General features: G+C 32.1%; 5 protein-coding genes across 7 annotated transcripts; 3 read left to right on the forward strand and 2 right to left on the reverse strand.

The window, feature by feature from the left end:
• The first annotated feature begins 1,141 nt into the window (after positions 1-1,141).
• Positions 1,142-4,956, forward strand: LOC108780367 (uncharacterized). The gene is made up of 5 exons (XM_018548046.1): positions 1,142-1,185; positions 1,266-1,382; positions 1,528-1,618; positions 1,679-1,815; positions 4,794-4,956. Exons 1-5 carry the CDS (start codon positions 1,142-1,144, stop codon positions 4,954-4,956), a joined length of 552 nt encoding a protein of 183 aa, XP_018403548.1.
• Positions 4,957-6,121: 1,165 nt separating this feature from the next.
• On the forward strand, positions 6,122-13,195 carry ash2 (set1/Ash2 histone methyltransferase complex subunit ASH2). 2 transcript variants are annotated; one of them, XM_018548124.1, is made up of 12 exons: positions 6,148-6,229; positions 6,358-6,427; positions 6,710-6,853; positions 6,931-7,109; positions 7,209-7,381; positions 7,479-7,653; positions 8,565-8,773; positions 9,289-9,466; positions 9,580-9,724; positions 10,401-10,536; positions 11,743-11,994; positions 12,707-13,195. In XM_018548124.1, exons 2-12 carry the CDS (start codon positions 6,393-6,395, stop codon positions 12,809-12,811), a joined length of 1,731 nt encoding a protein of 576 aa, XP_018403626.1. In that variant the 5' UTR covers positions 6,148-6,229; positions 6,358-6,392; the 3' UTR covers positions 12,812-13,195. The 2 variants fall into 2 exon arrangements, with proteins under 2 accessions (XP_018403627.1, XP_018403626.1); XM_018548125.1 differs by lacking the exon at positions 6,358-6,427 and having other exon boundaries at positions 6,122-6,229.
• A 747-nt stretch (positions 13,196-13,942) lies between these two features.
• Positions 13,943-17,079, reverse strand: LOC108780465 (bolA-like protein DDB_G0274169). Of its 2 annotated transcripts, none has more exons than XM_018548184.1 (4): positions 16,925-17,079; positions 14,578-14,792; positions 14,226-14,294; positions 13,943-14,099 (listed from the first exon to the last, which is right to left on the reverse strand). In XM_018548184.1, the coding sequence occupies exons 1-4, from the start codon at positions 16,962-16,964 to the stop codon at positions 14,019-14,021; spliced, it is 405 nt and encodes a 134-aa protein (XP_018403686.1). In that variant the 5' UTR covers positions 16,965-17,079; the 3' UTR covers positions 13,943-14,018. The 2 variants fall into 2 exon arrangements, with proteins under 2 accessions (XP_018403686.1, XP_018403687.1); XM_018548185.1 differs by lacking the exon at positions 16,925-17,079 and adding an exon at positions 16,702-16,750.
• An 854-nt stretch (positions 17,080-17,933) lies between these two features.
• Positions 17,934-20,505, forward strand: LOC108780368 (uncharacterized protein K02A2.6-like). The gene is made up of 2 exons (XM_018548047.1): positions 17,934-20,188; positions 20,319-20,505. Exons 1-2 carry the CDS (start codon positions 17,934-17,936, stop codon positions 20,503-20,505), a joined length of 2,442 nt encoding a protein of 813 aa, XP_018403549.1.
• Positions 20,506-22,344: 1,839 nt separating this feature from the next.
• On the reverse strand, positions 22,345-23,977 carry LOC108780464 (protein SDE2 homolog). The gene is made up of 2 exons (XM_018548182.1): positions 23,741-23,977; positions 22,345-23,107 (listed from the first exon to the last, which is right to left on the reverse strand). The coding sequence occupies exons 1-2, from the start codon at positions 23,834-23,836 to the stop codon at positions 22,409-22,411; spliced, it is 795 nt and encodes a 264-aa protein (XP_018403684.1). The 5' UTR covers positions 23,837-23,977; the 3' UTR covers positions 22,345-22,408.
• Positions 23,978-25,776: the final 1,799 nt, after the last annotated feature.

The following is a 25,776-nucleotide window of genomic DNA, read 5'->3' on the forward strand; positions in this document are numbered from 1 at the left end:
ATCAGCAAAATTGTTCCGTTTCAATTAAAATAAGATTAGACAATAATCAATCAACGTAAAATCGTACTTAAATTGATCTCGAGCTGCAGATTAAAATACTTTTGATGAGAATGCGACAGTACTGGTATTCTCCAAAGTCGGATGAAGAAACTAGAATTCTACTTTCGTATGCATTGTACGGGAAGAAATTAAGCTTCGCTTATACAGGCAAGTCTTTTCGTTCATATATGTATAATAGAATATTTATTCACTTTGGCGTTTTTAACAAAGCGTTTTTTAGATTTGTGTAACATTTTGCTATCTGAAATATTGGTACTGGAAAATTACGTTTTAATGCGACTCGGACATGCTAAGCTTTTTCTTCATTATAATCTAGTTAATTATTTTAGTCATTTTCCGTCTTATGCGCATCTTATAAAATTTTAACAGATTTTTTTATAAATAGCTTTCTCGAGGTCTTTTTTAAATAATGAAATATTTAATTGCATAATTTATTTCATATTCGTTTTTTTCACGAAAAAGGATATTCAATACCTTTTTAATGCAATTAGTGTATTTTTTTCTTTTTAAAAGATTAAAAATGATTTACATGTAACTCTAAAAAATTATAATTTTTTTGAAAATAATTTTACTATTCTTTGTCTCCTTTTTGACTATAAAACTTTTATTCGGACATATTTTATTGTAATGCATATTTTCATATAGATACTATAACAGGAAACATTTTTCTATTCTTATCGAACATTTTTAACAAAACACTTTTTACAGAAGTACCTGAAGAGTACGTTAAAGTACCTTTTGTACCTGTTATTTTAACATCGCGTATATTTTTTCTTATTATGTTGATAAAATCACAAATTATGAGAGACGAGAATATTGAAAACGTATCATGTTTCTTTAATTATTAGGTATCTTACTCAGTCATACTGTTGTTTTCATATTTACAACATTATTAAGTAAACTACTATACTCGGAATTGAGCGAGGACGATCCATCGAGTAATACACTTAAACAAATAGGATTACAGTACTACGTCAATTATATGATTGATCTAAAAAAATATTACGTTCCAATTTTTGTGCACGTTTCCACTTGCGTTATATTTTATACAATCTTGATGATCACATTTGACGTCTTGTACATGACGCTCATCCAACATTGTTGCGGCTTGTTTGTAGCTTTGAGGTAAGCCTGTGATGAGTTTAAAATTATTGAAACGAAATCGCTTTTAAATAATATCTATACGAATAACAATGATCTTCTAGATATCGTTTGGAAAGCGCATTTGAATGCGAAGGCGATGATTTGCAGATATCTACTGCGAGAAGCAAACTTTACTCGAATATTGTATACAGTATTCGAAGACACACAGAAGCGATACAGTTAGTACATGTTTATGTCATTCCTTTTGAAAAAAATTACTTCATAAATTTATGTAACGAAATCATGTAGTTAAGACAAAGTGAATCGCGTAATGAATTGTTTCAAATCAGTACATAATTTATGCCTTTATACGTACTACGATAGGTTTTCCCTTGCTATCGAGTCAATACATAGAATACCGCTCTTCATACATGTCGGAGGTAACATATCGCTTCTGAGTATCTTAGGAGTTCAGGTACATATATTTATTTGATAATTATGATGTTAATTGCATTTATATGCATGCTTCTTTTAGGTGATAACAAGTACGGAAGATGTCAGTTACTTGTTGAAACATACTAGTTATCTGAGCGCACTTTTACTCAACACATTCTTTGAAAATTGGCAAGGTCAGAAATTAATAGATTCCAGCGAAAAGGTGTATGAATCCGCGTACGTTTCACACACTATAAAAATTTCCCAGCTGATGCTAAATATTCCCGAAATATTTATAAAAAGTTTTTAAAATCACAAGAAAAATGTTTCAAAAGTATTCCAGAATATTCCAAAATACATATTAACAGAATTTAAAAGCAACATTCAAATATCGTGAGCAAACGATGAACAAACGAATGCATGAAGAAAAAAATCGACTTTTTAATATTGGGGGGCCAGCTAGTGTGAAGTTGGCCAACCAAAACATAATTTTCGTATATTTTTTGAACTAAGGGTGAGCAAACAAAAATTCCAACTGAGCATTTGTGAACAAACGATGAGCAAACGAATGCAAGAAGAAAAAAATCGATTTTTTAATATTGAGGGGCCAGCTTTACACAGGTTTTGCAACCGTTTTATGATTCGTCTCGTTGTGATTGGATACTTTTAGTTCTAAAGAAATAGTCCTATTTCAGCGAAAAATCATAAAACAGTTGTAAAACTGTTGAATCTGCTGAACGTGACCATTGTTGACATTACCACCCTCTGAAGAAATAGATATAACCATCTTTTTATGCTCCTGATGGAAATAAATCGCTGAAATCGTTAATTATTTTTTATTAATTTGATAGATTTGATAGATAGTTGTTTCAGTGATTTTTTTCCATCAGGAGCACCATAAAAAAGTAGATTGTTGTGAAGTTTACATACATTTCAGAGAGCAGTAGTGCGCGGCAGCATTTTGCGGTTACAGGAAAAAAAATCTCATGTCCTCTCTCAGGTTTCTGATTGGTATAATTGTTACATAAAATAAATATAACCCATACAGTACAAAAAATTACTGCAATGTTGCATTATTGCAGATTGCAATGTAATATTAATATATAAATATAAATATAAATTTCTTATCATCGTTTCTTAATCAATTTTATTTGATTCGAAATGTCTCTTCGAATTAAAAAGAATCACTGCAATTAACTTAATCCATGATTAACTTATCAAGCAATTCTTTTACTGTTCCGCAATATTTTTATACATTGAGAATACGAATTTAATTCTCTATGAATATTTAGCGTTAGCTGGGTACTAAAAGCATATATATCAAAATAAACAAAATAATGAGAAAAAAAAATTGAAAAATGTCGCGGAGTAATGTAAAATGTTTTTCTTAAAAAAAGAATTAAAAAATAAGTAAATATCAGTAAAGTTAATACATTTACAGATACAATGTTGAATGGTACAGAATGCCAATAACGCAAAGAAAGCTTTTTATTATGATCATGATGAGAAGCAGAAGACCAATGAAAATAACCGCGGGTAATTTTGTTGATCTGTCATATGTAAATTTCAATGCAGTAAGTATAAAACAATAGTTCAGTTAATACATACGATTTTTCGATTACAAAGAGAATAAAATTTAATTTTATTTTATTTAAGGTGTTACGTGCATCATCATCTTATTTTATGCTGCTACGATCCATACAATAAAAATTTCAAACGTGATAAATAATATATATATATATAATATTATATATATATATATCTTATATATTATATATATATATCTTGTATATCTTATATAGGGTGTCATTAACCGATTAAATCAGCTATCAAGTATAAGTAGAGTAGATCGAACTGAGTCTAAAAGTCTTATACCATTTTGCAGTTCACGTAATATTTAACGAGATGTTAGACCTTAAAGATAGCAGAATAAACGCATTCGTCCGGCCTACTATTGTCGAATATCCGCCATTGTTAGCTTGGCGCGAGAGATGGCCTGAGGCGCGCCGTTCGAATTTAGAGGCTCATAATAACAGTAAGCCGGACGAACGCGTTTATTCGGCTATCTTTAAGATCTAATATCTCATTAATATAGCGTAAACTGCAAAATGGTATAAGACTTTTCGACTCAGTTCTACTCTACCTGCTTCTTGGTAGGTGATTAATCAGTTAATGACACCCTCTGTATATCTTATATGTATATTATACATATTATTAGGAGAGTGCATTAATTTTAAAGGATTCCCAAGAGATGGTATAACTAGTACATTGCATTGGGTCATATTGTTGCTACTTTCATGTCAAAGCACCATCATGTGGTTTTAGTTTTCAAATATGTGTCATTTTGTCGAAGTGTAAATATTGTTTTTTTTTTTTGAGCGTTGAACATGTCGAATTTTGTGCCAACACAATTTGTGGGAAGCTTTGCTTTTTTGCTTCCATTTGAAGAAAAATACTGTTGAAAGTCAACGAATGTTATCAGAAGCTTATGGTGATTATACTCCATCGATTTCAATGTGAGTATTAGTTTCGACGCTGTAAAAAAAGTGATTTTGACACGAAAGATAAGGAACGTCTAGGAGAGCCGAAAATGTTGAAGATGAGGAAGTGCAAGTTTTACTCGATCAAAACCCGAGTCAAATGCAAGAATTTGTAGAATCATTAAATGTTGATCGAACAACGATTTCCAGACGTTTGAAGGCCATTAACCATATTTTTACCAAAAAATCCTTCAAAATTAATGCACACTCCTAGTATATATTTATATATAATATTACATATGTATATATATATTTAATGTCAAAATATTAATGTTTATAATTATTAATAATTATAATTAGTTCACTTAAAAGGATGCATATTTTGGCTATAAATTATTGTGTATGTGCGTGTGCATGTGTATAATATATGTGAGTTACAATATTCCAGTTGAATTTTTTATAATATGTAATTAAATGACATTACAGAAAAGTATTATTTTAATAACTATATTTCTCTAACTTAATTATTAAAAAAAAAAATACTCACAATGCCAAGTATTCCAACGGCAGATGTTACAATTGTATCCGTTATCAGGAGACGCGGTAGTGTCTCCGGCCATGTTCAAAAATTGAGAGACACTACAAGTCTCTTAACCCAAGCCACCAAAGTCCATTTTTGGGAGGTGCATAACTACTAAAATATAAAATATAGATATTAAAGAATTATTCTTCCAGTAAAAGCTGTAGTTCTGATGAAGAATATGAGATTCTCTTACAAGAAAAAAAGAAACGTGTTATGCTGGCGTGGTCTACAATGGGCAGTAGCAGTACTGGATTAAGGAGTAGGCGTAGAAATCGACCAATGATAGTTAATTATCCTCCTCACATTCGACTGTGATTTGTTGATCTCTACGTCTATTCCTTAATCCATCACTGCTACTGCCCATTGTAGAATGGGCTTTAAATGTCCTCGCATAAAAAATTATTCACAGACTGTTGTCTTGCGATGAGTTTAAAGTCGTAAGTGAAAATTACACACAAAAATTTGTCGTAACTGTTTCCGACAGAATCGTAAGTCAACGCAAGGATCGATATACACATATGTTTTAGGCCGTAAGAATCTTTACGATAATCATTGTGCGTTAACTAACGACTTTGTCAGAAACTGTTACGACAATCCACGATAATCTTTGTGCTCCAGACCCTAGGAATGCCTTACGATCTCTACTGTGATTGGTCAATTCGCTTACTGCTTACGTCTTACTACCTTAAGTTTTTTGTGTGCCATGGTCTTTATGGTTCGCGTTTTACTTCTTCTTCTTCTTTAATTAATGGCTCCCGCCTCCAAATAATGAAATAGGAGGTCGATATGGCCAGATGACGTCTTTAATGTGAACCGTACAAATATGAAAACAAACGGGTGATGCATTGCCCGCATAGCCAGATGACGTCTTTAATGTGAACCGTACAAATATGAAAACAAACGGGTGATGCATTGCCCGCGAAAATGGCGTAGCCCGAACGGACACCGGGCGCCTGCCTCTACGACACCGTCACGCCGCAATAACGCGCGACGCGCGTCAGGACGAACGAACGAGTCGACTTCGGAGGTGAGTCGACCGCGGACACACTCAGCGAGGATCAATGCTCAGTTAAAGTCGGCAACACTTTCAAAAATATACAATAACGAGCGCTCGATCCGAAACGCGTCAAGTGGTTCTTCAGAACTGTCGCGTTTTACTGATTACTGATTGGTTACGCGATACATACGCATCATGGGACTCCAGCCTAACGGCTGCAGCACACACTTTTGCATTAAAGCTGGAGTTCTTGAGGCATATTTGCCGCGTTCGCGTAACCAGTGATCAGTAAAACGCGAAATTACAACAGCAAATCACATTTGATCACTTTTGATTGGCTTGCGAAAAGAGAAGCGGTTCGTGGAAAGAAAAGCATTTTGATTGGTTGATTCTTTTATGCGTCATGCAAAAGTGTGTGCTGCGGCCATTAACATCAAAGGTGCCAGCTGAAATGCTCGCTCTTACTCCAGTCACAGTATATGCTCCAGTTAGTTCTGGTCAACTCAGTATATTATCGTAATATAATAATAGTATATTATAGAGCTGTGGCAAAGTGATTTATGAAACGATGGCAGAAGAAAAAAGTGACAGGTATGAATACTTATCGATGAACATGTTTTAAATTTCTAATTCATATATAATCATCTGGCTTGCCTTTGTGATTCATGCACGATCTACCGGGGCTACAGAATATCGTAAATCGAGGTTATGTTTTCTAGTTTAATTGTTGGTAAACACTCAAAGAAGAATTAGAATGTTGGGATTTGAAAATATGAAAATAGAAGACTTGTATGTATAAAATTTAATAATTTATAATTTTACATATTAATAATAATCCGAGAAACTAAAAATCGGCGAGTTTAAAATTCTTATTAGCAATTAAATTATTTAAAATATTTCTTTGCGAATTTAAACAAATTAAATTTTAGAGGGTTTACACATAAATGTATAAAAGTTGAATTTATAATGACTTAAAAATTTAACAAATGTATATAACTGCATAATTATAGAATTAAAATTCTTATAACTAGTATGTTACGTTAAATTAATAATTAAAAATAAATAATTTAGTCCAAGTGATAAGCCGGACCAGGCAGAGGCTGTTGAGGAAAAGAAAATAAAGCCTGATGATAAGAAGCAAAAATCTAAGCAAGATGAAGTAACAGAGAAAACCAGCATACAAAATAACAGTAATGAAAGTAGCAACTGTTATTGGTGATTATTAAATAAATTATCTTACTTATGTTTTTCTGTTTTATAACATTATACTTATCACAGAATATACTTTACAGTGGCAAAGAAAGGAATCCGAACATTGTGGAATTACTTTGCGCTAGTTGTTCTCGCTGGTTCCATGAATCCTGTATTGGATATCAATTGGGTAAACTGGTACCGTTTATGGTAAACTATATATTTGTGTGTAAGAATTGTTCACCAACTGGATTGGAAAGCTTTAAGAAGACTCAGGCGCGTGAGTATAAATAATATCAAGTATCATATTGATATCATATTTATACGATAAAATTCAAGCTATCTGTTTCTTATAATACTTTTATTGGTGGCTTTATAGCATTTCCTCAAATGTGTGTGACAGCAATCGCAAATCTACTACAGATGTGCCAAAAGGAGAATGAGTTGAAAACTCTTTTTCACAAAGATAAAGATATTATACCGTTCATTGATTGTCATTGGGAGAGTATGACTACAATGCCTCGCAGAGCTACTCAATCCTGGCATGCTACGGTATTTAATTACAACATTCTCAATGAGTTTTGATATTTTAGATAGATGCAATAATACAGTATGCCTTTATCTTTGATAAACGTTTAATTTTTTTTAGATTCATAGAGCGTTGCTTAAAGATATTGGGACATTGTTTACGATGGACGAGAGCACATCTGAGGGTCAGCTGTTTGGACTGGCAAGCTCTGAACTCACGTCAATTAAACCAAATTATGAACAAATGATCAAGAATGGTCACCTACGAGCAACAGAAATGGGAATACAGCACGTTGGTATGTATTCATCACTTTTAAATTTTTATTACCTTTGTTATTATCAATGTCATGTTAACCTTGTTAGATTTATTAAAATTTTAATTTAAAACCAAGTTTATTTTTTTAATGTCAAAAATTAAAAATCTGAAAAAACTAGCAGTTGACAAAATTTTTGTTCATAAAAAATGGATTCTTCCTGTCTTTCCACATTCAAAGTCAGAGAATATGTGTTTGAAAATTAAAAATTGCTCTGTACATCTTAATTCTTAATCTTTAAGTATTTTATGTTTTGTATATGAGCGTACTATGTACGCATATATGTTTCTAACGTTTTTATATTTTATAATTTGTATCAAATATTTCAAATCTATATGCCTTGGAATACAAAAAAATTAAACACATACAATTTGATAAATTTTGAATTAAATTTTCGCTTTTTTTCCAAATATTTTAGATATATAATTAAAAGTTTTGTTCATAGCTCTGCATGTGTGTGAGTATGTGTGTGTGTGTGTGTGTGTGTGTGTGTGTAGATCTGTTATTCCTTATCTTATCATAAATGTAATCACCAACTCGTTATCAGAAAACTATTTAAGTTTGAATCATGAAACATAGACATCTAATAAACGTCTCAATAAACTTTTGTTCTAAAACACGTTCTAAGATCATGACGTTAATTTTAATATCACCACTCGTATCATTTAATATATTGTTATTTATTCAAGAAATTTATTGTTGTAAGAATGAATTAATCTCCTATTTACAGAAAAATTAATTGTTGATTTTTTACAACATAAATTTTATTTTGATACGTTGAAAAGAGAAACAGTGACTAAAAAAGAAAAAATTTAAAATTAAGGACAATATTGTCGACAAGAAATATTGAGAATTGAATATCACGTATTAAAATATCGTGATGGAACGTTTAGTACCACTTAGCGGAGGATTGCGAGGTCGTAATGCCAAACGAAAGCTCCCAGGCGAAGCAGCGGGTACAGGTTCTGGAAAAAAAGGTAGAGGATCTGACATGACCACCCCTAAGCTGCCGGCTCACGGTTATCCACTCGAGCATCCCTTTAACAAAGATGGCTACAGATACATTTTGGCGGAGCCAGATCCACATGCGCCTTTCCGACAGGTATGCTTCGGTTGTATTTACGTATATTAACTTGTAATTTTTATATTGAGTTGGGGAAAGTCATATATGTAAAAGAGACTTTATTTTACAATAACTTCGTTGAAGTTAAACGAAATTTAAATTTTAAAAAAGGGTTTTAAAGCTTGAAATTTCGAAAGGTTATTATTTTTTTAGTTTTTGTGAATTTGGTAATTTTTACGTATAAAACAACCACGAACTGAAAAAGATGAAAAATTTTCTTTTATTTTGTCAAATAGGCTTGTATCGTTAAAACTTGAAGTTTTCCTGCAAAATCGTTTTTTTAACATTTCTATGATTTTTGGTTCGTCAGCTATTCCCGAGTTACATAAAGGAGTATTTTGATTTTAATTACTCGTAACTTTGTTAAAAATCATCTATCAATTTCTATATGTTATAGTTAAGGGGTTAACATTTTGAATTTAAATGCATAATAATATTTAAAATAATTTTGAATATTTTCTAAATTTTCTTTACTTATTTCAATTTGTATTCAGGAGTTCGACGAAAGCAGCGATTGGGCTGGTAAACCTATACCCGGATGGCTCTATCGTGCTCTTAGTCCAAGTACGGTCTTGCTTGCATTACACGATCGTGCGCCACAACTCAAAGTGGCTGAAGACAGATTAGCAGTTACTGGAGAAAAAGGATATTGTATGATTAGAGCTACCCACAGTACGTAAGAACAATTATATATTGATATCTGGAAAGTTTGCTGCAGTTGATACAAAACATTTACATGTTTTGTGTGTATAATCTCAATAATTACATTTATTAATTACATACAGGCGTAAGTAGGGGTACTTGGTACTGGGAAGCCACCATTGAAGAGATGCCAGAGGGTTCTGCTACAAGACTCGGATGGGGACAAGAATATGCAAACTTGCAAGCTCCACTTGGTTATGACAAATTTGGTTACTCGTGGAGATCTAGGTATTATATATCACGGTTATACAAGGTGTTTGACAAGTAATGAAAAATTCTGTCGCATAGAGGCAGAATGGACTAAACTGAAAAGAAAAGTCCTCTACCATTTTTGCAATAGTTACGAGATATTAGTTTATAAAAATATTCAAATTCGCCCAGTCCACCGCCAAATGCAAGGGGGACTGGATACGATCGCCCAACGAGGCGCACGTTCGCCGTCGCTAAACACGCGTTGTTTATATCAGACGGCAATGGACATTGTTTAGCGACCATTGCCGCTTTTTTATAACTTAACATTTTTATAACTTGATATCTCATTAACTATTGCGAAAATTGTAAAATGATAAAAGACTTTTCTTCTCAATTTAGTCCAGGTCTTGGCACGCGATGCAACTTTCGGTCGATTTTCGAATCGGCCGAAAGTTGCATCGCATACCGAGCCCTGGTTTAGTCCATTCTACCCTTATGTAACAGAATTTTTCATTACTTGTCAAACACTCTGTATAGAGCGTAGATTTTATTGATTTATTAGAAATTTGTTTAAAAAAAATCTTTTATTCTTTTTATGTAAGATTAATACTGAAATGTGTATTTCTTCGAGTTCTTGATTTACTCTCTTCAAGTAAACTTTCTAAAATATTCTTTTCGAGAAAAATAAAAAAGTGTAATACATTTTTGACAGAAAAGGAACACGATTTCACGAAAGCCGCGGCAAGCATTATAGTGACAGTTATGGTGAGGGTGATACCTTGGGCTTTCTTATAGTTCTTCCAGACACACATGATGCATCACACATTCCGAATACTTATAAAGACAGAGTGAGTACAACCCATTTCACAAAATTAAATTACAATACATATACATATGTATTATATGTATACACAATAGCATAATAATAAGTTAAACTAGCAGATCGGTATGTAAATAATATAAATAAAACGCCAAATACGATCGAGTTGCTAAAAAAAAATATATAGGTAAAATAGATCATTATTTAAATAAGTAACACTGTGCGTTTTCATTACACCAATTTGATTCATATTATTCTATTCATAAAAATATTAAGGTACAATAATCAAAAAATTAATAGTTTATGATATTTAACATTTTATGTCAATATATATCAAAATTAAATATGAAATTTCTCGTATATATTACTGATTTTTCGATAACTTTACCTTAAAACACTTTTATATGCGGAATAATCAGAGAAATCATATTACAAAGAAAAGTATACTATTCCATTTAAAAAATGGCGATATCTGTTGTATAAACCTTAAAAAATTGATTTTTTTGAAAATTAATTTTATCAATGTTTGCGTCTTTTTAAATCGTAAAAACTTTTATCCGAAACATTTTTGCGTTTCTTTTATATTTTCTAAGATTTGACTCATAATATTCTTACATTAACGGTCTTTAGTATTAAATATTGTTTATTTACGTGCCTTAAAGAAAACATTTTCGTCACTTCACATATACCAGTTATTGCGAGAAATATTACTAGTCTTAGTAATATTCCTCGGTAATCTAATTGGCTAGAACACTTGCGCGTAAAGCAAGCGATCCGGGTTCGACTCCCGGCCAAGGTAATATTTTTCGCAATAAAAGAAATTATTAGTTTCAGATTTTAATATAGTTTAACATTGATGTAAGATGCCAAAAAAGCATCAATTAATTATTAAATTGTTAATCAGTTTAATTCGTGATTGTACTGCGTAGTTTATTATATATACATATAATTAAAAAATTAACTTTTTATAAAAATCTATCTAATATAATATAAACTATCCATTTCGCGGATTTTCTCCGTGTCCGAGTCCATTCTTAGAATGCTAACGTTTTGTGAACATTTGTAATTCTGCATCTCGAACTATATAATGTTCACGAAACGTTGGCATTCTAAGAATGGATTCGAACACGGAGAAAATCCACGAAATGCATAGTTTATATATAAAAAATATCCGTGACAGTCTCAAGAGTAATATATCTAATAATTATTACGTATTTTCTGATTTGTAAATTAGCCTTTAGTAAAGTTCAAGAGCCATTTATATTACGAGGAGAAAGATCAAGTACAGGAAACTCTAAAAGCTCTACGGCCTTTAGAAGGCAGCAAAATTATATATTATAAAAACGGAATCAACCAAGGTGATGCCTTTATAGACATCAATAAAGGCGCTTACTATCCAGGAATTTCACTATACAAAAGCGCGATGATTTCTGTGAATTTTGGACCGAATTTTAAGTATCCTCCAACGAATATTACGTTTAGAGGCGTAAGTAAATTCACATTTCTTACTGTTAAAATAAATTTACATTCCAGATAGCACATAATAGGATTTGAGGATGTTTTGATTATTGCTCTCAAGCAAGAAATGAGTAGAAGTAGGAACATTCTGAACATATCTTGTGACATTTCAGAATATCCTCAAAATATCCTCGTAATATCATGCGTTATCTTAGGATTTTTATTGCTATCTAATAATCAACATTACTAATTTACAATCATAAATTGAGATCTTTATGTACCTGAATATATAAAATTTTTAATTCATGTCGGCTTAAAGTAAACTTTGCGTTTATATCATTCAAAATATATTCAGTTTAAATTGATATTAGAATAATAATCTGTTAAAATCAATTCTAAGAACTTAAATGCTAAAGAAATCAGTATATCATGTCATGTGCTTAAAATATTTTGTTTGAAGCATGTGACATGATATATTAAAACACTTTAATGTGGTCCTCCTCAATGATATAATATTCTATAATAAAATAACATAAAATCTTTTAAATATCACTTTTTTTCTGTCTCTCTTATGTATTTATTATCTAATTTTCATTTTTACAAGAATATAGCACAGTTTTCTGTAAATAATATCAATAATTCTAAATAATAATATCAATAATTCTAAATAATAATATCAATAATTCTAAATAATATCAATAATTCTTACTAATGTTAATGACATTAAACAATTATCACAGATGCACGAGAAGGCGGAGGAAGCGATAGCTGAGCAGTCAATGGCAGACATACTATATCTTACCGAAAATGAAGGCAAATTAAGACTGGATACATTCGTATTGTGACATTAGTGCATCTTTTTATTTTTGTTATTTCCGTTATACATTATGCAGTTATGATTGCAAGAATTGGCATAACAATACATGTAGCAAAAACAAAAAAAAAAGAAAATTATGAGTATTTTTTTTATTTGTATTAATTTATGAATGCATGCTTATTAAGGCTTCTGGGTACTTAGCCAAGAACTCCGCGTTGATGGTGGCGACATTAATCGGCAGCCTGGCAAAACTAATAGACGCATACACACACACACACACACAAAAAAGTACGAGCCCATGTCCGTTTGCTCATTTTCGAGCCGAAAGCGAGCACATAGTGGAATTATACAAGTGAGTCATTGCGCATAATGGCGGGAAAGAGGAGAGGACATATCTTGTTAACCAATCACGAAGGGCCCAATGAACATTGTCGCTATGCTTCGAAACAAGCCACATTGGATTTTTATCAATGGGCCCCCCATGATTGGCTGTTTGCTCCCTATTACTTTTAGGCTACTGCGCATCCACAGGAATTTTTACAAATATTTTTAAGCGATCTCGTCATTTATATTTATCCAAATTGTCTTTATTTACAAATGGCACGTAAGAAAAATGTGCATTTCTCACCTATGACGTCACAATTTCAACATGGCTGTCGCGATTGCTCAGGAGCCTTGAATGCTCTCGTATTTCTATATAGCGAAATAATTCAGAGAAAGGATGAAAAAGAGAGCGTTAAATATCATCAATTATTTGTAAATTATTTGTTCATATCAAATTCATGTGCTTTATTGTATTGTTAAACTGAAATCTTGCAACCAAAAGATTGTGCAACAACATTTAAAAAGATAATTAAAATGTTTAAAAAAAAATGAATCCTAAAGTTATGACTGATGAAATAACGTTTTCATTAATAAATTCTTTATTTTTTTAAATTATTGTTATCTCTATATTATAATATAAATAATTTATTCCTTTCTATTCTATATTCTGATTTTGCAAATAAAAAATTTTTTTAATTTCATTATTTGATTTTTCCTGATGTACAAAAAGCACATAATTATTTCATTTCTGATGTACAAAAAGTACATAATTATCTCATTTAATAAAAGAAAAATATTATTTATAATTGCAGCCAAATACGTTTATTATGTGATACTTATTTTATGTAAATTATTTTTGTAACTTAAATTATTACCCTCATATTTATAACTAATTGTTACATCATTACACATTACTTTCCAAAACCGCCCCTGCAAGCAGGATTTGCAGCCACTGTTTTATTGCTTGCTTCCCATTGCTCTGGGGTTTTCGCCTTGAAGACAACATAATAATATAAATTTTTTTTATTTAGCTCATGTATTTTAAAAAGTATATATTATAAATTTTTTTAATACTCTAATAGTAAAGAATTAATTAATAAATAATAGCCATCACTTACTATAATTGATAGAGCATGTACACCTCCTTGCAGTTCTGCTTGCAATAACTGGTTTATCATTCGATGTCGCTAAATTAATAATTAATTTAGGTATCCTTTTCATTATTCTAATTATGTGAAATAATATCTAGTCTTTAATCTTGTAATTATGTAAATTTATAAATGAGTTTATTTTCTATTATTTTAACTGTTTCAAATAATGGTATTATTTTTTATTTGATTAATTTTTATATATCTTATATTTTACTTTCCACGATTAATTAAAATAATTTTTTTAATCCAAAGGATTTAAAATTATTAAAATGAAATACAAAGTAGTAATTAGAGAATACTAAAAGTTAGTGGTACTTGCCTTTATCAACGGCTGATTAACGAATTTTTCGGTTACAACCACTACCTTAAAATGCGTCTCAGAGTTTTTAGGAGCATTGTGCATATAGGATTCATTAATAACTTCGCAGTGAAGGGGTTTAAGTGCAGCTGCCAGCTTTTCTTTAATTGAACTTTCTATAGGCCTGATCAGTGCTTCACTACTCATGTCTTGTTGATGACGAATCATACTGTAATCTATATTATTGGTTCGTTACTCAATTAACATTCATATCTATCTTTATTATAATGCGTATTAGGCGAAAAGGCTTTAAAAAAGTATTGGTGAATGAGACTAAATTCTGCCTCAAGGAATCTAAACTAATCTTTAAAAATCCTTTGTTTTAATAATCAATAACATTAAAAAGTGTGAAGAGTCAAATTACAAGAGATATATCTCTTCATATAGAATCTCGATTGAATAACTATCCCAGGCGTTTAAGGTAGGCTTCCATTACAATGCCTTACTGATAAGTCCAGTAGTGGAAACCGAGACAAAACGCCAAAATTACGTGATATTCTTCACAATATATTAGAATAAATATAAAAGAGATCTGGATTTTTAATTGTATTGATTATTGTTATATAGTCCTTGAATTTTTCAATCCTTTGTTTTAAATCCTAACAAGTATAACAAAAAATTTTCTTAAAAGTTAGCTTAGGTTCCATCGTGAGACTAAATTTGATCTTATTTACTGATACTCCTTATATTTAAATGCTAAGATTTTTTATTTAAAAAATGTAACAAATATCTGCATTTGCATATTAATTGTTACGATAATCAGAGTATCTTAAGATGCAAGAACAAAAATTATTGAAAATGTATAAAGATACTAGTTATATTAGGAGGTAGATATATGTCTAACTTCTAAGCAGAATTGTAAAGTTCATAACATATTCTCATAAGACTTATAAGAACTTTTAAGTACTTATACCTTTATACAATATCTTTACAGACAGCTTTTTACTAACCATAAGATTTATATAAGAAAGTAGATATTTATTAACAATCATACGTCTTACAATATACATATGCATAAAATTAAAATACTAGTTATAAGTTCTTACAAATTTTATAAGACCAAGTTGCGAGTCTTATGAATCTGCTTAGAATTGACTCATTAGTTTATTTAAGAGATTTGTAAAAAAAGTAGATTGAGAAAAGTTAAATATTCTAACTAATAAATTCCAGTAAGCATGATATTAACAATATATTAGTAGATTGTCAGCAGATTAAAGCAGAATACTAGGATAGAATATTATCAATTACATTTGTGTTAAAGTCCATTCTACAATTGCATTATCATAGATGTAAGTTACAGTTGTAAGAATTGACAAATTACAATCAAATATTCTTTTCATATTCAACTGTTATATAATTAATCATTTCTTCCTACAATAAGTCATTACCTAAGCTTTAAGTTTTAACCTATAAGGAATTGATTAATCATAGTCGATTATTTTATTCACATTTGACTGTAATTAAAATGATTTCTTATGACTTAAGAATTAAAGTTTAAATAATAGGTTATTGTAGAAAGTTCTTCTAACAATTATAATTATAACTATGCTTATGCAATTATAAAACGAGCTTAATTAAGCTTGTATTCTGAGCAAAATGTGTTGATACGAAGTTCTTTCCATTTGATAATACTTGTTACTCTTTGAATACCAAGAAAAATAGATTTGTGTCATTAAATGGAAAATATTATCTTTGGACAACAATTTGCCCAGGAATTAAGTACAACTATTAATTGTCAATCATTTAAATGGAAAATCATTAAAGTAATTACAAAATCAATTTTTGTTGTTAATCTATCATTACATTTCATTAACAGATTCTCTTACACTTCTACTGACACTCTGCTAATAAAATTCACAGCATACAAATCAAACAAATCTATTTCTAATATCTATCTGACGGCTATCTGAAATACAGACTTCTTGATCCTTATAGATTTTAACAAAAATTTTGTTCACAAATACATTTTAATAAATACATACAGAATAAGTGTGTAATAACAAAAAATTATCACTAGTCATTGCAAGTTGCAAGAAGAGTAATATACTATTAATAAATGATATTTTTAAGGTTAGGAAATTGTACCTTTGTGAGTCTTCCAATGTAACACGATTTTATATAATTATCTTGTAACTACTTGCAATTAATTACTTCGTCACATGTATGAGCAATAAATTAAAATATGCGTACAATAATTCTCGCTTTTGTAAAAAGAAAACAGAAATGCAATCTTAGCCTTAGATTAAAGTACGATATAATTCTAATCGTCTTTTAAATGTAAAACAATTTAATCATTGCAAATACTCACTTTTTTTAAGTATTAATCTTATCGACCTTGCTTTATGCATTTATAATTTATATATAATATATATATATATATATAATTATTCAGTTTCGTCACGTTACTTCAAAAATCGATGAAACAGACTCGAATTTGACAGGCTTTTGTACGAAACGAGCGAAGCCGGCTGAAAAAGACTTGTGATAAAATATTAATCGTTAAAGTTCGAATATTGAGGTTAGGAAATCTGTCAGTTTACGAAATATGCGATGCGAGCATGCGCCGTAGTAGTCAATTGCGCTATTCGTCAAATTTGATTACGTGTTTATTTTTAGCGAATAGTAATCAGGATGTGTAGCCAATCAATATGTAGTTTTACTGGAAGACGATAAGTTGATTGGCTAACTCTTTTTAACTAAGGGTCAATAATTTTAAAATTTTTTTGTAACATTTATATATTTCTATTCTATACGTACTCGTTTTTGACAACAATTTCAAGCATAGTATGTGTTGTGTACAAGGCTTTAGAAGCGAGTATCGAGGGCGCGACCATTCGAGATATCGAGAGAAGATGGCGATAAGAAGGAGAGAGAAATAATCTTGACATGTTTTTTGCATAAACACTATTGTGTATTGTATGTACTACAAGTTGAAATTAAAAAAATCCGGTCACTTTGCGCGTCGATATCTATCGCAGCCTAAAGGTGAAGGAGGAGAGGGAAACATAAAACAAGCCAAATTAATAATGTCAAGCAATTATCGCATGTCCTATCATAATTAATGTTCGTCTGAATGGAGTTTCGACGAATTTGAAATTAGATTCTGCATCAGGTACTAGTTTTATCACATCCAATGCATGAAAAAAGTTAGGTTATCCCAAACTCTATCCGAGTAACAGAAGGTTTAAAACATACTGGGCAAAAGTTTCAGTCAAGAGGAATTTCTTTCCACCGTTGAATACAATCAATAGACAGTCATCAGATTCACGTTTTTGAAAGATTGTCTTTTTGGCCGTGATCTGTCAAGGAAGATACAAATGGATTGGACAGAAATTAAAAAACAAAGTTCTCAGGTATGTTGCATTAGCAATGAATTGTCACTGGATGCATTGTTAAAAGAATATAGCGATGTTTTTGATCAACCGATCGGAACTATCAAGGGTTTTAAAGCCAAGTTAATGCTTAAGGAAGATGCTATTCCTTGTTTTTCTAAACCATGTACCATTCCACTTGCATTGCAAGACAAAGTAGACAAAGAACTTGAAAAAATGATAAAATCCGGTGTCATTAGTCATATTGAAACATCAAAATGGGCTTCGCCATTGGTGATAGTACCAAAGCCTAATAGAGCGGTTTGCATCACAGGAGATTTCAAACGTACCATAAATGATCAATTACATGTTCAGCAATATCCCCTTGCAAGAGTTGATGAAATACTCGAGAAGGTTTCAGGTGGTCAGACTTTTACTAAATTGGATGGTCCAGATACATTTCATCAAGTGGAAGTAGAAGAGTCATGTAAGAAGTATTTAGTCATAAATACTCATCGGGGCCTCTATAGATATAACGTGTTACCTCAAGGTATTGCATCTTCACCAGCAATTTTTCAAGAGTTAATGGATCAAATGCTCAAGGGAATTCCGATGGCAGGATCATTTGTGGACGACACAATTTCTACTGGGAAAAACGACGAAGCTCATTTGCAAAATCTCAGAATGATACTCCAACGTATGAGAGAATGGAATTTTCGTCTATCAAGCGAAAAATGCATATTTATGCAACAATCAGTCAAGTTTCTTGGACAAATTTTGTGTGCAGAAGGTATCTGTACTGACCCGGAAAAAGTAGAGTCAATTATGTCCATGAGAGAGCCCAGAGATGTAAAGGAAGTAAAATCCTTTTTACGTTTAGTAAACTTCTACAGTAAATCTATTAATAACTTACCACATCTCCGTCAGCCACTGAAAAAATTAACGCGTGATGGCGTTGTTTGGAATTGGAATAATCAATGTAAGGAAAGTTTTAACAGATTAAAGGAATCCGTTTCAAGTGCTCCTGTATTAGTTCATTATCAACAGAATGTTCCTATTGGCATATCATGTGATGCATCATCTGTCGGTATTGGAGTAGTTTTATTTCATCGTTACGAAGACAGCAGTGAACAACCGATTTCTTTTGCCTCTAAAACATTATTACCTGCCGAACGTGATTATTCCCAAGTGGAGAAAAAAGCTCTAAGTATTGTATTCGGAGTAAAACACTTTATTCAATATTTATATGGACATCGCTTCATACTAATCACAGATCATAACCCACTAGTCACAATATTTAGTCCAAATCGTGAACTACCGTCTTTAGCTGAAACTAGATTACACCGTTGGGCTATGTTCCTATCTGGTTTTTTATATGATATTAAGTATCGCAAAACTTGTCATCTTAATAATGCTCGTACATTGTCATATCTACCACTCGATATAAATCAGCCAGTAGACATAGTAGAAGAGGAAATCGAAGCCATTATAAAGGAACACCCAATATTTTCAAGCTCAATAAAACTGAAAACTATTCTCGATCCAACATTGTTAAGTGTTATTGGTTTGATTAGAAAAGGTTGGCCACATAAGCCATCTCGGCTACCAGATGAACTGAAACCTTACTTCACTCATCGAGATGAATTATTAATAGTACAAGGAATTGTTATGTGGGGTACACAAGTCGTTGTTCCTGAAGCGTTGCGTCAACAAATTTTAGAACAATTACATGAGACACATTCTGGAGTTGGTCGAATGATGTCGTTAGCAAGTAATCATGTATGGTGGCCAGGAATACATAGAGATATCCGTTTATTTGTAAAATCTTGTACGTCATGTGCAGTCAGTCATGACAACGCAGCACCGCTTCATCCCTGGTCATTTTCTGAAAAACCATGGCAACATTTACACATAGATTTAGCGGGTCCTATTCTTAACAGTATGTGGTTAATAATTGTAGACGCTTATAGTAAATGGCCAGAAATATACAATTTGGAAAACGATACATCGTCAGCTCATGTTATTCAATGTATACGAGAGAGTATTGCACGTTATGGTACTCCAGACACTATAGTTTCTGATAACGGTCCTCAATTTCTATCAAGAGAATTCGAGGAATTCTGTAAAAGCAACGGCATTCGTTACACTAAGTCAAGTGCCTACCATCTTCGAAGTAATGAGGAAGTCAAACGATTTGTTCGAATGTTCAAAAATTGTATGAAACGAAGTACAAAACATGCACAATTAGATAACTCAGAACTGTGCGATTTCTTGTTTAATTATCGGATCACAGTTCATGCAACTACAGGTGCTGCTCCATCTGAATTTATGATGGGAAGACAATTGAAATGTCTTAGATCTGCTTCACCCTAATGTTGATTCTATTATCAGGAATAAACAAGAGAAGCAGCAGCAGCAATTTAGTAGAAAAGTCTCTGTTCGTCAATTCAGTAATGGAGATAAAGTGTGGGTTCGAACGTTTGGAAAAAATGACCCAAAATGGAGTCTTGGTATCATTATAAAATCTATTGATCCAGTATCATACATCGTCCAAGCAGATGATCGTACTATCAAATAACATGTGGATCACATAATTTCGGCACCTTTCCGAAAATTACCAGAATCCTACTCAAGTGAAATCATCATTAATCCAGCAGAACTGTTTAATTCAACGGAGCCAGAAAGTATTGATGAACCAAATTCAGAGCCAAGATCCATTCCCAGTGAAACAATAGAGATATCTCAGCATCCTAAGCGTAACATCCGACCCCCTGATCGATTAGAATTAGAATATATAAGTTTCAAATAAGAGAGGAGATGTTGTGTATAAGGCTTTAGAAGCGAGTATCCGAGGGCTATTCGAGATATCGAAGAGAAGATGGCGATAAGAAGGAGAGATAAATAATCTTGATACGTTTATTGTGTATTGTACAAGTTAATATTAAATATATTATACGCTTATATCAGTAATAATCCTGAAATGTTATAGTTTATTTGACGCGAAACACAATAGTATGGATTCCATAATTAAAAATCTGACGTTTTGGCTCCGCTTTTGTTTATGCGAAAAATGTCATCCACTGCTGCGTTTCGTCCCGGCCCCCACTACTGGACTCATCAGTAAGACATTGTAGTGGGAGCCTGCCTTAGACGCCTGGAGGTGCCTTAGAGCGAGGTGCTATATGAATAGATCTCACGTATCTCGAGTACATGCGAGAATTAGCGAGTATCTTCCTTTTGAGCTTTTCCTTTTTGGACCTCTGGTGGCGAGCCGCCACAACGTTAACTTGAGTTGCGTATTATGCATTATATATTAAAATTGCAAATTTCAATTGTAATTTTATTTCAAAAACTAGATGGTCAATATATAAAGGCTGCCGCCGCTTACGTTCTCAACTGTGATTGGTCAATTCGCTTACGTTTACGGCCTTATGTTTTTCTATGTGTCATGGGCTTTACAGGTCGTTTATTCTCTCTCTCCTCTCTCTCGTTTTAATATGCACAGATATGTTCACCATTTTTAGGGGCCGATTACCAGACATTGGGCGCGTTCAGGGGACTCAACAGTTTAGTGAGCGCTCGCTGTTATAGGTGATGTATTCTTCTAGATCTAAAAGAATACACCAATAAAAAGTTGAAGTGAAACAATATACGTTCGTTTCATTTTAATTTATTGCACCGTGTGCACTAGTTCGGACAGTGCAGGAATAAAAAACAGACCCTCTGTATTCTAGGGACATTAGTCATATCCAGCCGTGCGCTTGCATCTGACAGTGAGCCGAATAAATTTTTATACATTAATATCTCGTTAACTATTGCGAAAATTGTAAAATGGTAAAGGACTTTTCTTCTCTATTTAGTCCATTCTACCCCCTACGCAACAAAACTTTTCATTACTTTTCAAACACTCTGTACTTGTTTTATAATTTATTACTATTTTAAATTATATATTTTACAAAATATTTTTTAATATAGTAAAAAAAAAAAAATAAAAAATAGAGGTTTTGTAAAAAAAATATAAGAAATAGATAAATAAATTATTCTAGCATTAAACATTATTCTTGGTTTTTTAATTTATAAATTCTCAATAAACTTTATAAATCAAGCACTTATTTCTAATCGTAATTAAACTCATTAGGGAATTAAACGCTTGGGACTTATCAAGAATTGTCATCCAAGAATCAGGGAATCGCTTAAAGAAATTCAAGTAATGGTTAAAAGTATATGTATAATTTAATGCAATGTATTATAATATATAATATACTTAAAATTAATATTTATAATAGATAAATATTTGAAATTTACGTGCTCTCTTACAATGTTTCCGACAATAAAGCGATTATTACACAAATCGATCTTAATATAAAACAATTACTCTAACTTTAAGTGACATAAGTAAAATTAATATAATCTTGCTTTTAATTTTATACAGTTATATTCGTGATTACATTAGTATTTATTTCAGTAAACTCTATAAAGCGTTACTCAATATTTTTATTATTTATCTGATTATCGCTCAACGACATAAAATGCCTGCTTTCTGTTTTCTTAATGCATTCATTGATATTTTCGGCATCGTTACTGGAGTGTCCACTGTTATTTGATGCTTGCTGATCTTTTGCTTTCGTTCTTTCTATAGGTGACGCTCCTTCTTCATCGCTGTCATCAGAATCCTCAAGTTCATCAGAATCAATTTCCAAATCTAATATAGTCTTGCGTTTGTTAGGTTTGTTGTTCTCCTCTCGTTTTCTCTTGATACCTGACGTGCTCGCAGCTTTGAATCCTTCTTCCACGGCATCTCCAACTCTCTCGGTCAATTCCGAACGTTCCTGATCATAACGCTGATCTTTAAATTCATGTTTCGGTTCGGTGCAGAGTTTCTCTAGCTTCTTCTGCTTGCGTTCCACCGCTTCCTTCTCTCTCTTGGCCTGTTTATCAATCCAGGCTTTCAATCTCTTTTCCTCATTTATGTCACGCAATCTGCGACCGCTGAGATCTCTGCAAGCTTCACGATTTGTAGTTTTCTCAATCTGTGCACCTATCGCGCGTAACATAGATCCAAAACCACCTTTGCCACCCAACAATCTTGGAACCACGGTTGCATGGCCACTCGAGCAGATGTCATCTTCCTGTATCAGTCGACCATTGTGTAGGACATAATATTGATCACATGAAAGATTCTGAAAACAAGAATGATATTATTAATCCATGTGTACTTCTTTATGAATTTTATAATTAATAAGTTTCCCTCATAGCTCAAGGTTTATCTCTAGTTTTTTCAGCTTTGGACACAAAATACACCAGAGGCAGATACAGTAGCATGTATATTTTAATCATGGAAAAGGAATTTTTATTCTATGAAACTATTACGTAGAAATTCGATAGGAATAAAAATATCAAAAACACTAATTTTATCTATAATATGGATAGCTCCAGCATCACCTTATCAAGTTTTAATGGACATATACTCTTTTTATGAAAACAAGGATGGAAAAAACTCAATTGCATCAATATTGCACTAGCTGTTCCATTGGAATATGCTACAAGAATTTCAAGGAATAATAAAAATAATTTATGGTTATTCTATTCTACAAAGTGCTCTTTGTTTCTTGTTTCTTGCTCCTTGTGATCGTTCTTTCGACAATTGTATTTCTTGCTGTTTCCTGTTTCTTCCAAAGTTCGTTGGCAAACTTTTATTTCGAATGACAGAAAATGAAAAACGGGATAAGAAGCAAAAAGGAACGGAAAACAAAAAACACATTGTAGAAGAGCTTTTAAGGTTAAATTGAAAATTAATTGGGTAAATTACTTACTGTTTCTCTTTCAACTTCTCGTTTTAATTCTTGCACTGAGATCGGTGTGTTGAAGCTGCATTTTAAAGATACTCCCATGAACTTCACATTCAACATTTTTACTTTTATATAAAATTTTGCTTTTGTACTATAAATTCGAACAAATGTAACTTATGCCAAGATAAGATCGAATTCTTAATTCTTGAAGTGAGTTGGCCTCGAACACGTACAGCGTCGATACGGTCAGTATCGAATATGGCCACCGTGTAATGACGACGTGTCTCGTAAAGGTAGCATTCTGCATTCAGCAGACTCAACTGTTGCCAACTGTTGCGGAGCGGATCCGTGAACTCTCACTGCTATTGGATGATCTAAAAGAATATACCAATAGCAGTGAGCGCTCACGGATCCGCTCTGCAACAGTTGAGTCTGCTGAACGTGACCATTGACGTGTCGAGTATCGAAAGCAAAGTGGGGGGAATAAAACCTGCAGTAAATCAAAATAACGTGGGGCACGCGAAAAACGAGCCCAGTCAGAGAAATTTAAATTTTTAAGTCATTAGATTTGATAAAGGCAAGAAGCAAGCGACAAAGCTTGGGAGGTGGTTTTTTAAGGAGAGGGAAAATGTTATTCGGAGTGAATGATAAATTAGAGGAGCGGTTATAAGATCGAGAAAACGCCACTATAGGTTACGCTACAAGACCTGTATATTAAGATGGCCGATTAAAGTTGCATTCACATGCAACCGTCAAACGTCATGGCCGCAGCACACACTTTTGCATGACGCATAATGCATAGTGCATAAGCGAGTCAACCAATTAAAATACTTCTTCCGTGAAGTGGGAGGAAAAGAAGGATTATGATTTGTTGATTCTCTTATGCGTTATGCAAAAGTGTGTGCTGCGGTCTTTATGATATGTTGATTCTCTAAAGCTATATCCACACAAACTTGCATAACCGCATAAATATATGCATAATGAAAATTATCCAATCACATTTTCGTGCATCTCTATAAGGAAAATGCGATTGGATAATTTTCTTTATGTATGCGTTTATGCAAGTTGTGTGGATACAGCTTTAGGACTAGGCTGCGCAAATAAAAGGAACAGGGAACAGAAAACAGAGAATAGCTTCGGATCACCTTGTACAAGCTTTTAAAATATCTGTAATAAGTAATTATTACTTGCGTATTTTCCTGTGTGCATGTCTTCCCTTTCCACCCACGCGTCATTAAAAATAAGGATTAAGGGTAAGTTTGAAATAGGAAATTATCAGTTGATTAAGACATAATTCCTTTGTTTGTAACATCTTTTTGCTTCTTTATTTGACATCTTTATTGTTGGAGAGAAAAAGCTGCGTGGATTGGTTTTCATCGTTACAGCTACATTTCAACGAAATATTAATTCATCGAACGAATGACTAGGTGACGAGAAGCGCGAACCCCCGTCGTGATACTTTCTATTATTTACAAAAAGACGGAGAAAGAGAACAGAATGGCTTGTCATATACTGTACAATCAGAAATGTTCTACTAAAAAAAATTATATCGCAAAGTTACATAATGAAATCATTTAATTAAAACAAGTAACTTACAAAACGGATTGTTCCAATACGTAATTTTTTAAAATTACGTAATTTGCAAAATTACATGATAACAGAAATAATTTTATCTCTCATATGATTTTATAGTTATCGAATTTTAAATAATTAAATGATAGAAGTAGAAAAAAGCATATTGTGTAAACTTTTCAAATTATAATAATTTAAAAAAAAAATCACATACTAATTTGAAATAATCCGTTACAAATTTCAATTACATTATTTCGTTATATTACTTTGTAATGTAATTTTTTTCGGTAGGGTGTATTTCAAAATTTACTGCCAGTGCTGAAAATGTATGATATACGTAACGTAAACTGTAGATTTTTAGTACTGGCAGTGAATTTTGAAACGGCCTAGGCCTATGGTGTTTGGTATATTCGCGTGTTCACGAAGACGCTTTGTGACACGCGACCGATTTTCCTTTTCTTTTATTCTACACGAAGCAACTGAACCAT

Source organism: Cyphomyrmex costatus, unplaced genomic scaffold (genome assembly GCF_001594065.2).
Source record: "Cyphomyrmex costatus isolate MS0001 unplaced genomic scaffold, Ccosl1.0 scaffold70, whole genome shotgun sequence".
NCBI classification, from domain to species: Eukaryota; Metazoa; Arthropoda; class Insecta; order Hymenoptera; family Formicidae; genus Cyphomyrmex; species Cyphomyrmex costatus.

What these genes read in the sequence shown, in the direction of transcription:
- LOC108780367 (XM_018548046.1), top strand. Translation starts at nt 1,142, where the DNA reads ATGACGCTCATCCAACATTGTTGCGGCTTGTTTGTAGCTTTGAG. An exon ending in GGCTTGTTTGTAGCTTTGAG is followed by an intron (nt 1,186 to 1,265) that starts GTAAGCCTGTGA and finishes ATGATCTTCTAG; the next exon opens with ATATCGTTTGGAAAGCGCAT. An exon ending in GAAAAGGTGTATGAATCCGC is followed by an intron (nt 1,816 to 4,793) that starts GTACGTTTCACA and finishes TTATTCTTCCAG; the next exon opens with TAAAAGCTGTAGTTCTGATG.
- ash2 (XM_018548124.1), top strand. Translation starts at nt 6,393, where the DNA reads ATGTTGGGATTTGAAAATATGAAAATAGAAGACTT. An exon ending in TATGATTAGAGCTACCCACA is followed by an intron (nt 9,467 to 9,579) that starts GTACGTAAGAAC and finishes AATTACATACAG; the next exon opens with GCGTAAGTAGGGGTACTTGG. An exon ending in CGAATACTTATAAAGACAGA is followed by an intron (nt 10,537 to 11,742) that starts GTGAGTACAACC and finishes TTTGTAAATTAG; the next exon opens with CCTTTAGTAAAGTTCAAGAG.
- LOC108780465 (XM_018548184.1), bottom strand. Translation starts at nt 16,964, where the DNA reads ATGCATAAAGCAAGGTCGATAAGATTAATACTTAAAAAAA. An exon ending in AAGATTAATACTTAAAAAAA is followed by an intron (nt 14,793 to 16,924) that starts GTGAGTATTTGC and finishes CCAATAATATAG; the next exon opens with ATTACAGTATGATTCGTCAT. An exon ending in TACATGCTCTATCAATTATA is followed by an intron (nt 14,100 to 14,225) that starts GTAAGTGATGGC and finishes GTTGTCTTCAAG; the next exon opens with GCGAAAACCCCAGAGCAATG.
- LOC108780368 (XM_018548047.1), top strand. Translation starts at nt 17,934, where the DNA reads ATGGATTGGACAGAAATTAAAAAACAAAGTTCTCAGGTATGTTGCATT. An exon ending in CAATTAGATAACTCAGAACT is followed by an intron (nt 20,189 to 20,318) that starts GTGCGATTTCTT and finishes TTCTATTATCAG; the next exon opens with GAATAAACAAGAGAAGCAGC.
- LOC108780464 (XM_018548182.1), bottom strand. Translation starts at nt 23,836, where the DNA reads ATGTTGAATGTGAAGTTCATGGGAGTATCTTTAAAATGCAGCTTCAAC. An exon ending in GAGAAGTTGAAAGAGAAACA is followed by an intron (nt 23,108 to 23,740) that starts GTAAGTAATTTA and finishes TCTTGTTTTCAG; the next exon opens with AATCTTTCATGTGATCAATA.